Here is a 12,943-nt window from a genome sequence, read left to right on the forward strand (position 1 = left end):
TGTTGCTACCAGATTACAGTTGGCAATGATCATGGAAATCCTATCTAATTTGTATATTTACTTTCTCAGGAAAACACTGACATGGCAAAGAAGTGAAATACTTTGTGCTTTTTAGATGACTATGACCAGTGCATATGTCAATACTTTCATAAAATTTATGAAGCATGATAAATTTTACCTATATGTACTTGATAATAAGTGTAATTATTTAAAATATGCTTCATAAGGATATTAGGATTAAGTGATATGAAATATGAGTAATAAACAATATTGTGTTTGAAAGGTAGTAGTCACTAAACTAATTAGTGACCACTGTCCATTAATCAGTTCTGTGATTTGTTGTGTGTGTGTGTGTGTGTGTGTGTGTGTGTGTGTGTGTGTGTGTTTTAATTCTGGAAGAGTACTTATCTATTCCAGCAGAACTAGCACATTTGATATACTTTATTTCTCTTCACTTTTTTATTATGACTTTTTTCTTTATTGTCTAAAGTTTTACATATGTCTCCTTTTCTTCCAGTTGACCCCTCCCCCAGCCATTCCCACCCTGAGCTAGCCCCCACTGCCCAGTGTCTGTGTCCTTTTCCCCTTTCTTTTTGTTATTCAGTTTTACTTGATAAGTTTAATGCACTTTTCTACTGTCTTAGGACATCTTTATTTTGTTTTATTTTATTTTTCAGGGAAATGGGCTGGGATTAAATTGCTGGATGTCACTTAGGATATATATATATTTAAAAATTTGCCACCTAATTTTTAACTTTTAGTATACTTTTTATTGAAATATAACACACATAAAAAATACAAATTTTAAGTGTCTAATATAGACCACTGAATTTTCATAAACAGAACACACTTGTATAACCAAAATCCAGATTAAGACACAGAACAGTGTCAGCACCCCAGAAACTCGTCATTTCCCCTTCCAGTCACTATAACCCAACGATTAACTACTATCCTGACTTTTAACCCTAAAGATGGATTTTGGCTGATTTTGAACTTTATATGAATGAAATCATACAGTAAGCAATTTCTGTGTCTATCTTTTTCTAAAACTCTCTTCACTTTTAATTCTGATATAATGCTAAAACCAGTTCTTCCAAGAGAAATGTTTCTTAAATTGGATTGTAGGCTTTCTAAATTAAGTGTGGCATTATATTACAATGTTTTAAAAATTATTATTAGCATCCAATATTATCACTCGTTAATTTTTCTTTTGTGAAATTTTTAAAAATATTGATTTCAGAAGGAAGGGAGAGAGAGATATAGAAACATCAATAATGAGAGAGAATGATTGATTGGCTGCCTCTTGCATGCCCCTCACTGGGGATTGAGCCCACAACCCGAGCATGTGCTCATGACAGGAACTGAATCAAGGACCCTTCAGTCTGCAGGCCAGTGCTCTATCCACTGAGCAAAACCAGCTAGAGCTTTTTAATACAATTTTTAAATTGGCAATTCCAGAAGTGTTACAGAGTGTTGGTGTGGATATGTCTTAAGATAGAGACTCTTAAAAGAAAAACCAATAAAAAAATAAATGTACAAAGATGTGATCAGAGATTAACTTACTACTTTGCCTAGACAAATAATCTGAATCAACTTTATTATAACACTAGAGGCCCAGTGCACGAATTCATGCATATGTGGGGTCCATAAGCCTGGCCGGCAATCAGGGCCTGCTGGCTTGAGGGAGGGATGGAAGAGGGACTGTGGGCCTATTGGGGCCTGCCGCCAGGGGTGGGGGAGGAGGGATGAAGCATGGAGGTTGGCTGCCAGCCCCAAGGAGGAAGTTGGCCCTCAGCCCCACTGGGAAAGGAGCCACCCACCCCTGGTTTCCCATTCTAGCCCTGGGCCTAAGGCCCTGGCGGGGTCAGGAGAGGAGGCAACAGTCACAGAGCCAAGCATGGAAAGAAGGGATGCTGATGCTGCTGGCCAACCACAGGAAATTGGCTGTGGGGGTGCACTGACCACCAGGGGCCAGCTTCTGCATTGAGTTTCTGTCCCCTGGTGCTTATATATATATATAGGAATTATTTTTACAAAGATAATATTATTCCTTTAACAATATAAACATGTAAGAATAAGTGTATAACTTATTTTTAGGATCCATTTAAAGACAAACTTCTGGAAATAATGACAAAGATTCAAACCTTTTGCCAAGTGAGCCCAATGTCAGATTTTGGAACTCAACCCTATGAACAATGGGCCATTCAAATGGAAAAAAAAGGTAACTGGGGTTTTGACATAACATTCGATTTATCCCATGGTTATGCCAAGATTTCAGATGACTATGTCACATATTCCCAAGCAAACTGAAAGCAAATGGAATTTCTTTGTTCTAAGTAGGATGAGGATAAATGTCTTAGTTCCTTATCTAAAGAAGGAGGCATCAATTCATCCAGCTTATTTTTATCGCCAGTTTTTTGCTTATTGTATATTTAAAATATTAAGATAAATACTAACAACTCTGTCTCCAGTTGCAAACTCAACTAATATGTTTTTTTTAATGCAATTCCTCTGACTCAACTTGGGCCAGGTATGTGTTCTTACTGATGTATTACGATAGAACTCAAACAGCAAGTGTAGGAGTTGGAAAACTTGCCCCCTTTTTAAGCTCTCGGCACATTTTGAGTCTTGTTTTCTTATTTCAGAAATAAGGTGAAACCTATTTTAGAGTTGCATTGAAACATATTTTAGTCCTCAGCACAGCATTAAGGCGTGTGTTTGATCATTATTTCACTCAACATAATGTATTCTTTCATAGCTGCAAGAGAAGGAAATCGCAAAGACCGTCTCTGTACAGAGCATTTGAGGAAATACAATGAGGCCCTGCAAATTAATGACACGATCCGAATGATTGACGCCTATAATCACCTTGAAACTTTCTATAAAGATGAGCGAGAAAAGAAGTTTGCAGTCCTAGAGGATAGTGATGAGAGTGGTGATAGTAGCGATGATGGTGATGAAGATGAGAATGATGGAAAGAAACCTTTGAAAATGGATGCCACAGATACATTTCTCATGGATTTATTTTTTGGTAAGAATCAATGTGACATTTATCGCATGGTCTCATGCATCTTACCTCTTTGATGTGAATTGTTGCTTTTTAAGAGCTCTCCAAAAGGCCCTCTTCACATATTTTCATTTTGAAAGAAGAACTCCCACTCATATTGGAGCTATTCCTAATTGATATGACCAGAATAGCCATGAGTTGTATGATCACAATCAATAATATGATCATGTGAATTTTGGTCAAGATGATTGCAATACATTTGTTTATTTTAAATATATTTTTATTGATTTCAGAGAAGAATAGAGAGAGGGAGAGAGAGAGATACAAACATTGTGATGAAAGAGAATCATTGATAGGCTGCCTTCTGCATGCCCCCTACTGAGGATTGAGCCAGAAATCTGGGCATGGGCCCTGATTGGGAATTAAACCATGACCTCCTGGTTCATATTTCAATGCTCAACCACTGAGCAATACTGGCTAGGCACATTTATTTATTAAGTAGCTTGATTACTAGATATAGATAAAAGATTAGCCATAGTTTAACTCAGTTCATCACTACATAAAATCTTCAACTGTAACTACTCATATATTTTACTAATTTAAACTAATTATTTTTAAAGATAACAAGGAAATGTTGAAGAAACTGGCTGAAAACCCAGAATATGAAAATGAAAAGCTGACCAAATTAAGAAATACCATAATGGAACAATATACAAGGACTGCGGGGACAGCAAGAGGAATAATTTTCACAAAAACACGACAGAGTGCATATGCCCTTTCCCAGTGGATTACTGAAAATGAAAAATTTGCAGAAGTAGGAGTCAAAGCCCACCATCTGATTGGAGCTGGACACAGCAGTGAGTTTAAGCCCATGACCCAGGTATAAACATCTTTTTGGACTGCTAATCTTATACTGTCATTACTCTTCACAAACTGCATGTTGTCCTTTTTCTCATCCATTTTCTCACTACCCACAAATAATATTATGGAATGAAGCATTTGCGCTTGAAGTAAAATGTGAGTTCCATAGCAATCTAACCTGTGGTATTCAACAGGCTAAGCATTGTCCTAGGAGTCATTTTTATCCACATGCTTGAAGGAACTTTCTCAAGTGAGTTTCCTGTGCAAAAATGATTGACACTTAAACTTAGAAAGAAGATAGAAAAAAAATGGTTGCAATATAATTATCAAGTGGAAAAATCCAGTCTCCTCAAACATATGTGCATTATAATTAGAACTATGTAAAATATGTTTGCATAGGATGAGATCTGTAAGGGAACTTGGAAAATTTTAAGACATTTGATGTGTTAGAGATTTGGGATTATGAGAGCTTTTTTTTCCTTTTTAATTTTTTTGTTTTGTTTTGTTGTCATTTCATTATACTGCTTATCATGTGCACAGTAAAAAAAAAAAAAACACTTGGGAATGGAAAAGGCACTTGTAGACGTTACACGCATGTGGCTTGTTAGATTAAAATGTTCTCCTAAAGTCATATGAATCCTGAATCTTGCTGGACAACAGGGCACTTCGATTCTGATATGCTCAATGGAGCAAAGTAAATTTGTTTCAGCCTTTGCTGAAAAGTTCTTGAAATTGTCCACTATAACTTTTAATATACTCTCTACATGGACTGGACTCATGTTAAAATTGCCTCTCAAATTAATTCCAGGGAAAGCATTGGTTTTCATGGGTAAGGAGCTTGCTTCTTATTGATGAGAGCTAGTTTAGTTAATATGGTTCTCTTTTTGCCCTAGATTCTAGGAATCCTTACAGAAAAAACTGAAGTTTAGTCTCACAGCCTCTGTATTAATTCTTACAAGTAATACATCTACAGTTGGCCGCTTTTGGTCCTGTTTTTATTTTTCTGTTATATTAGTTTGAGTGCGATGACTTTGTATATGGCCTCAGTTCCTCTTTGGAAAAAAAAAAAGGGTGAAGTACAATTGGAAAATATATTTTCAAGCTACTTTTTGCTACTTATTCATTTAGGACTTGGGGCAACATGCGAATATAGCACACACCCCTTTCCTCACTCCCCACAACCTCCTCTTGTAAACTGAGCTGAGCTTACTGGGAGAGAAGTTGCCTAACTCTTGATTTTATTTTTTTTTTCCGGATGGGGGAAGGTGTCTCACACTGTGCCTGAAATTCTTCTTATTAAAGTTACTCCTTTGAATTAAGGCACAGACATCTTCTGTTAAAGGACATGTACGTTGTTGTTTTTTTTATCATAGACATATGTGCAAGAGGGAGGAATTATCGAAGACTAAGTAGGGAGCTTTTGCAGATTTTACAGCAGTTAAGAGTCAGATGAAGGCACATGCTGCCTCTGAGAAGAAAGGAAGGGATGGGAGAACACTGTCAGTCTGACATGTTTATTTTTGCTTGCAGTATGGGGGCAAGAGATGGTGTGAATGTGCACCATAGGCAAACTGGACCAACAGCTTTGATGAGAGTGATTATGAAAATAAAACTATGCTAGCCATATGGGGCGAGGTTTATGCTCCCCCATTCCTCTGATGCAAGGGCCAGAAAGCATAATTAATTTCTGTATTTATGTTAACTTTCAGAATTCCAGCTTCTTAAATTGAAATGTAATTGCTTTAATTGTGTTTTGATAACTTATTCTTTCATTTTTATCTGTGTCACCCCTTTGAACAGATATTTACTTCTTTGAAAATTAATATGGCACAGGGCCCATCACGGTCCTCCAGTTTTCTAGCTCTCTCTTTTGCAGGCAATCCAGTGTTTTCAGTTTCTCACGTGTCCATCCTGGAATATTCCACACATTTCTGGCTTGAATGCCTCTTAGTGTGACCAATTGTGTACAGGGTGCATTTCTTGATCACTCAAGACACAACCATTTTTAGAAGTGTCACTGCATGCTATGCTTTGAATATTAGAGATTCCGAAAAGCAAAGCACTTTTAAGTTCCTCATCTCTTCCTTTCTTCCTCCCAAATTGCCCATCAATTGATTTCCTTGGCATCAATGATCTTCCCACCTCCAGACTGGGAGACGGAAATATTTTTGTTATTGTGAGATAATCCCAGATTGGGAATCAAATGTTGTCTCACCATCAGGTCTTTGTTCAATGACAAAAACAGATGGCATCAAATCCGTGTCTGATCTAATCCTTTGATTTACACTGACCAGTTGCAATTTATTATTTCTTCTCCTAATTAGATGATTTTAATGTGGTTAGCATCACAAAATTTAATTTATTAAAATGTTTCTACAGAATGAACAAAGAGAAGTCATTAGTAAATTTCGCACAGGAAAAATAAATCTGCTTATCGCAACCACTGTAGCTGAAGAAGGTCTGGATATTGAAGAATGCAATATCATTATCCGTTATGGTCTCGTCACTAATGAAATAGCCATGGTCCAGGTACATTCAAATACCTCTACTCTATTAATTTTTAAACTTTGTTTTCTATTCATTTTAAAATTGTGTGTTCTTATTTTATTTTAGTTGTTCTATTTAGTAAAACAGCACACGTAGTGTTTTTTTTTTAAATATAGCTGTTTTCCTCTGAAAAGAGAAATTATTTCATAATGTATACAAATATCAAATCATTATGTTGCACACCTAAAAGTAATGCATGTCAATTAAACCTCAATTAAACAAAAAGAGAGAAATCTTGAAGGGCTGTGCACTACTGCCTTTTGTTTAATTCCTATCACAGCCAGAAAGCTGTTGTCTTTTTAAACAGAAACTCTTCTTTGGTTGTTATTTCTGTGTCCTAAGACTTTTTAGGAACATGGAGCTAGCCCCATCTGTAAGAATCAAAGTAGGCCTTCTCATTTCCAGGATATCTGTGAGCTCCCAGCTGGGCCAGGAGTCTAAAGCACAGCAGCCCACAAATGTCCAACAAAGTGACACGTGAAACCTCAGGGAGCTCTGCTGTTTCTGCATTTTCCTTTTTTATGCTTTCAACTTCTGTATGTTTAAATTTTTTCATAATAAAATGGTGATGGGTGGGAGGCAGACATATATATAGATGCAAAGAAAGAGAAAAAAGTGAAATGTTCAGTTTTCATTCAATTTTACTTTATCTTTTGTCCACATTATGTTAACAATACAATTGTTACCTTTTGTTGAGAAAGCATAGGGGTTGTGCTTCATATTCTTCCCATAAAAGTAATAAAAGGGTTGTTTTATACTTTAAGTTGCATCTTGAATGGAAGACAAGTCCTGGGGGACTAAGATCTCTCAGCAGGCACCAAATCAGGACATAATTATATGGCAGGAGTTGACTTGTTAGTTGTTTGTAACTCAGAATGCATTTTTCATGAGTATAGCATGAGAGCTGATATGTTTCTGGGCCAGGCCACACAATTTTCTATTACTCAAAATGTATTTGAATAGTACTTTATAAAGAGGGCTATGGAAGTTTATCACCATGTTGAGTGTGTTTTCATGGGGAAATGTGTTCAAAATCCAATGGAAGGTGCTAGAACAGAGCTGCACGCTCCAGGGCCCTGGTGTCAAGGTCAGAGAGGCCCCTTCTGCTCATCCATCCATCCTCACTGGTGGGAGGGAGTGGGCTCCCCTAGTCCACATCACTGCTGCTGGTTCCTAGAGTTTGAGAGAGGGACCCCAGGGTACCAAAAGGCTGGACAGGACTGTATCGTGTTATTGAGGCTTTTGAGAGTTGTGGGGACCTAATTATCATCATTCAAGAACATTGTTTCTGCATTCAAGTGCATTTTGAGTTTTGAATGATTGTCTTATAAACATTACTAACAATTAAGAGAGCATTGGAAGGCTGGGACACTGAGCAGTGAATATCATTCCAGGACAAAAAAGGGGGAGATCTCAGCAAGGCAGAGCCTTTCTTTTTTTTAATTTTAATTTCCTTATTGATTAAGGTATTACATATGAGTCCTCATCCCTCAATTAACCCTCCAACCACCACCCCCATTCATGTCCTCCCCCCGCTGGTGTTCATGTTCGTTGGTTAGGCGTTGATCCAGAGCCTTTCTTTTACATGACTTCCCTCTGTCCTCAGGCCCGCGGTCGAGCCAGAGCCGATGAGAGCACCTACGTCCTGGTTGCCCACAGCGGCTCGGGAGTTGTTGAACGTGAGACCGTTAATGACTTCCGAGAGCAAATGATGTATAAAGCTATAGACCGTGTTCAAAATATGAAGCCAGAGGAGTATGCTCATAAGGTACTGTTTGGGTGCCTCTCTGAGTTTAAAATGGCTGCATGCGGTTGACCATCGATTTCTTTGTGGCCGAGTCTCCAGACAGAAAAAGTGACAAAGTATGAGTTCCAGTTTGATGAGCTATGCTTAGACCAGATTCACATACAAAGAACCAGGATCCATATTGGGCAGGAATTGTCAGGGAGCCATTCCAGTGGAACCAGCCATAAACTTTGGTAATATAAATTTAAGCTGCCCTTGATCCAGAAGGACTAGTATAACTCGTCCATTTAACCCAACCTGATAATTCTGGCTTGGTTCAATATGGTTACACAGGCATGTTGTTTTTTTTCATTCCAGTAATATTTATAAAATGTCTCCTGTGTGCCGGGGAACGTTCTAGAAATAGAAAACAGATAGACAACGAAGATAGGCCCCTGCAGCATGAAGCTTATATTCTAATGTATACATGTTGAGACTTGAGGATTTGATGAGGAGAAATAATAAACAGAAATGAAGCAAGAACTATACCATGTAGAAACAAGTGCTGGAAAATTAGGAAGGGATGACGTGGAAAAGGTCACTAGATAGGTACTTTAGACGGAATAGCTGGGAAAGGCCTCTTAGAGGGAGTGAGTCTAGGCTACACCTCAATAAAAAGAAAATGCATACTATATCATCGAGCAGCATCTCAGTTTACTAACATAGAGTTATTTGGGTGGTGAGAAGAATGCCGCGAAAGAAGAAAGTATTTCTGCAATATTTCAGGAAATCCCCCATACCACTGAATTAAAGACTGTAAGTACTATAATAGCAAACAATCCATTTAGAAGAAAATTCACACCCTTGCATATGGGTGTGAATGTTAGTTTCTTAACATTGGAATCGGCTCTACCCTAAATAGAGTTTCACGAAAGGGTTGCTTTCACATTGGTGTGCATTGCTATAACCAACTCCAAGGCTTCCTGGCCAGGTTTCTACACACAACGTGTATTTTAAAACCCTTTCAAAACACAAGGCAAACCAAACATGCTGCAGTGTCAAATCAAGCATTTGTGGCCAAATAATGTCACTGGAAAGTCATTGCCTTACATTTATGGTCCTAAATGAGTGAGATCAAGTGGCTGTTTTCAAAAATTGATATTTGGAGACTAGTTGTATTGGGTAAACTCTAGAACAGTCTCTAAAGTTTGAGTCAATTTTGTCCAGACAATATCTAGAATAAGACACAGTCCCTTTTGGAACTCCAGAATAGACTATCTTTTTAGGTCTCTTGACTAAGTGATCCGCCCTCCTAAAACTACTTCAGGTGGACAAACTCAGAGCAGGGATGGCAAATGATGAGAGGCACCTGCCACCACTCTCTGTTCAAAGCCCGTAGTAGATGTTACTAGTAGATCACAGCTCTCCTTTCCTCCAATTTGAGAACCCTCCGATTTACTTAGTGCTGGGTAGCTGAAAATTAATGGTAAGAGCTGACGCATAAGTGAGTTTCCATGTCTGATGCAGAGTTTATACATAACTGAAAGCTTCTAAAAATAGAGATGTTAAACTTTCCCTGGCATTGACCCAACAACTTTTACTACAGTATTACAATTTATTTGGACTTTTTTCTTTTTTTTAATCTTTATTGTTAAAAGGATTCCATAATTCCTCCTCCTCCCCCATTGACTTCTCCTAGCCCTCCAGGCCTTCACCACTCTATTTTCTGGGTCCATGGATTATGCATATCTGCATACAAGTTCATTGGTGGATCTCTTCTCACCCACACTCCCCTGCCTTCCCTCTGCGGTTCAACAGACAGTCTTTTGTAGCTGTGCTTGTCATATATTTATCATAATTTTCTCCCTCTAATTACTTTACATGCTTTACTATTTTAGGGCCAATCTTTTAGTTTCTGGTGTCCTGGTTACATATCCATACATTGATCTTGGTTTTACTTTTATTTTTCTCATTGAACTCATAGGTGTGTCGTAATTGCCCACATGTATGTGATCCTATGCCAAATCATCATTTAATCAGCTCACTAAACCAGATGGTATATGTGATGAAATAAGTTTGGCCTCTAGTCACAGAGCCTGGAATGTATGGCCTAAGGGCTTATTCTCTCAAATCAAGAATCTGGACAATCTAAAGTCAGTTGGTAGCTTCATGATGGTAGGAGGACCTCAGGCCTCTTCTCCACCCTTGAGTACTTGGCTTCCATTCCCAGGGTCAAAAATAGCTTTTAGAATTTTAGCTGCCACATGCTTATTCTATGCAGGAAGGAGAAAAAAATGGAAAAGGCAAAAGTACACATACATAGGAGAAACACCACTTAACATTTTCTTGCGTCTCATTGACCACTGGCTTGGAAATATAGTCATTTAGCTAGCATATTTCCACCCAGAATAAAATTATGGTTCTGTTCCTAGGAAAAATGACTACTAGATTGTAAACTGGTAGTTTCTGTTACAAAAGTGAAGAGAAGTCGCTAAGGAGATTTGCTAAGATAACGAAGGGTCTAGAAGTTAAATGAGAAACAACGAAAGAAACGGGGGTGGGGATTGTCATAGTTAAGAGAAGACTATGGGTGATGTAGTAACAATGTTTAGTTCTTAAAGAGATTCATATGGAAGAAAGTTTAGATTTAATGAGACAATTAAAACTAAAGAGGTGGGAAGATGGGGAGGTTTTTCTTGTTGTTGTTGTTTGCCAAATATTGCTAAGGACTTTCTCACAATAGAACTTTTAAAAAAATAGAAGGTCTACTTTTTAGGGTCCCACATTTTAATTATTACATGAAGGTCTATATACTAAGTTGTATGTGGGCCATTGCCTAATTATTTCAACTTCTAGGACATAAACTAAGAGAATGTTTTCACAACAATCTAAGGTCTCTGAATTCAAAGCTCTTCAGTGAGACAATGAATAAAAAACCCACAGAATATTCTTTTCTCGATGCAGATTTTGGAATTGCAGATGCAAAGTATAATGGAAAAGAAAATGAAAATCAAGAGAAGTATTGCAAAGCATTGCAAGGCAAACCCATCGGTAATAAGTTTCCTCTGCAAAAACTGCAGTGTGGTCGCCTGCACTGGAGACCATATCCATGTGATTGAGAAAATGCACCATGTCAATATGACACCAGAATTCAAGTAAGTTCAAGGAGAGTCCATTTAAGTTTCCTTATGGGATGTGAAGCAGGTTGTATTGTAAATGTTCTTCCAAAACAGTACAAATATTATTTATTATTTTTCAGAACTTTTTTCTTTTAACTTCCCCAAATTGTATATTTCAAATGTCTGGTTTTCAAATATGCTGCACTGGGGAGGGAGGAAGAAGTGTAATATGTACTTCAAGCTATTTTGATCAAAGGCATGTCAGTGTGTATATATTTATATTTGTTCTCAAAATTTTGAACAACTCAAGTCAAGTTAAAATAATTAATAGATGGAAAGAAGCCACAAAAGGCAACATGCCCCTGGAAAGGTGGATGTGGAAAGGGGCATCTGACTGAGGATGAGTGCCAAGTTCAACAACATGTACTTGTGGGCTGCATAGTGGTCATTTGCAAATGCTCAGGGATGTTTCTTACGCCTTGGTAATTTTAGGGAACTCTACATTATGAGAGAAAACAAAGCACTGAAAAAGAAGTTTGCAGACTATCAAACAAATGGTGAGATTATCTGCAAAACATGTGGCCAGGTGAGTATATAGCTGCGGGTTCATTTCTGCTTTGGCCAAAAGGAATTCTTAATTTAATGTAAATTTTTTTCTTTCTTTTTGTTCTCTCTTTTGTTTTCCAGGCTTGGGGAACGATGATGGTGCACAAAGGCTTAGATTTGCCTTGTCTCAAAATAAAAAACTTTGTAGTGTGTTTCAAAAATAATGCAACAAAGAAGCAATACAAAAAATGGGTAGAATTACCTATCACATTTCCTGATCTTGACTATTCAGAATATTGTTTGTTTAGTGATGAAGATTGACATCTGGTTGAAGATTCTTTTAAAACTTGTCAACTTGAAACTTAATATGATTTTGATTAATGCTTTTTATTATACTAAAGAACTGATGTGAAAATTTAATAAAATAATTGTACTTTGAGATGAGCGGTATGAAGCAAAAAAATATGTCAGACTTTTTATTATTTATCTTATTTATGGGCAGGGGTAAAGAAATTCTATCAATAATATTCATTAGTGTGGAGCAGTAGGGTGGGGAGTACTATGGAAAAAAAATGCCAGAGTATAAATGAGGGTCTAAGGTACCAATTTCAGTCCTGTCACTAATTTTCAAAATAAAATTAAGCAAACCAGTCATCTTTCTGAACAAGTCTTCTTATTGGTGAAATGGTTGTAACATTGTCTGTCTTTGCTTTTATTAGTTTTCTATTGTTGCATAAAAATATGACCACAAGCTTAGTGGCTTAAAACAATGCCCATTTATTAGTGCAGGTGTTGTGTAGCTCAGGGATCAGAGCAGGGTCTTCTGCTCAGGGTCTCACGAGGAGTCAGCCAGATGATGTTCTCATCTGAACACTGTCAGGATCACTTCCAAGCTCTTTCAAGTTGTTGGCTGTTTCTTGCTTGCAGCTGTAGAGTGGGATTCCTGTTTCCTTACTAACTGTCCACTGGGAGCACTCTGAGCGAGGGCCTCCCTCACCACGTGGCCCTTTTACAGCACAGCTATTGCTTCTTCAAGGCCAGCAGAGGAATATCTCTCTCTCTCTCTCTCTCTCTCTCTCTCTCTCTCTCTCTCTCTCTCTCTCTCTCTCTCTCTCTCTCTCTCTCTCTCTCCCTCTC

General features: G+C 37.7%; 1 protein-coding gene across 3 annotated transcripts in view; it reads left to right on the forward strand.

The window, feature by feature from the left end:
• The window catches only part of IFIH1 (interferon induced with helicase C domain 1), a 54,379-nt gene extending 41,921 nt beyond the window's left edge, over positions 1-12,458 (forward strand). For 2 of the 3 annotated variants that reach the window (XM_036421679.2, XM_036421678.2), the window contains 8 exons: positions 2,098-2,221; positions 2,759-3,031; positions 3,628-3,887; positions 6,248-6,397; positions 8,022-8,183; positions 11,106-11,296; positions 11,753-11,846; positions 11,948-12,458. In XM_036421679.2, the coding sequence (XP_036277572.1) occupies positions 2,098-2,221; positions 2,759-3,031; positions 3,628-3,887; positions 6,248-6,397; positions 8,022-8,183; positions 11,106-11,296; positions 11,753-11,846; positions 11,948-12,127 (1,434 nt within the window). In that variant the 3' untranslated portion in view covers positions 12,128-12,458. The remainder of the gene's footprint in view (positions 1-2,097; positions 2,222-2,758; positions 3,032-3,627; positions 3,888-6,247; positions 6,398-8,021; positions 8,184-11,105; positions 11,297-11,752; positions 11,847-11,947) is intronic. The other variant, XM_036421680.2, reaches the window with a different exon arrangement.
• Positions 12,459-12,943: the final 485 nt, after the last annotated feature.

This window comes from Pipistrellus kuhlii, unplaced genomic scaffold, assembly GCF_014108245.1.
Source record: "Pipistrellus kuhlii isolate mPipKuh1 unplaced genomic scaffold, mPipKuh1.p scaffold_m20_p_7, whole genome shotgun sequence".
Lineage (NCBI taxonomy): Eukaryota > Metazoa > Chordata > Mammalia > Chiroptera > Vespertilionidae > Pipistrellus > Pipistrellus kuhlii.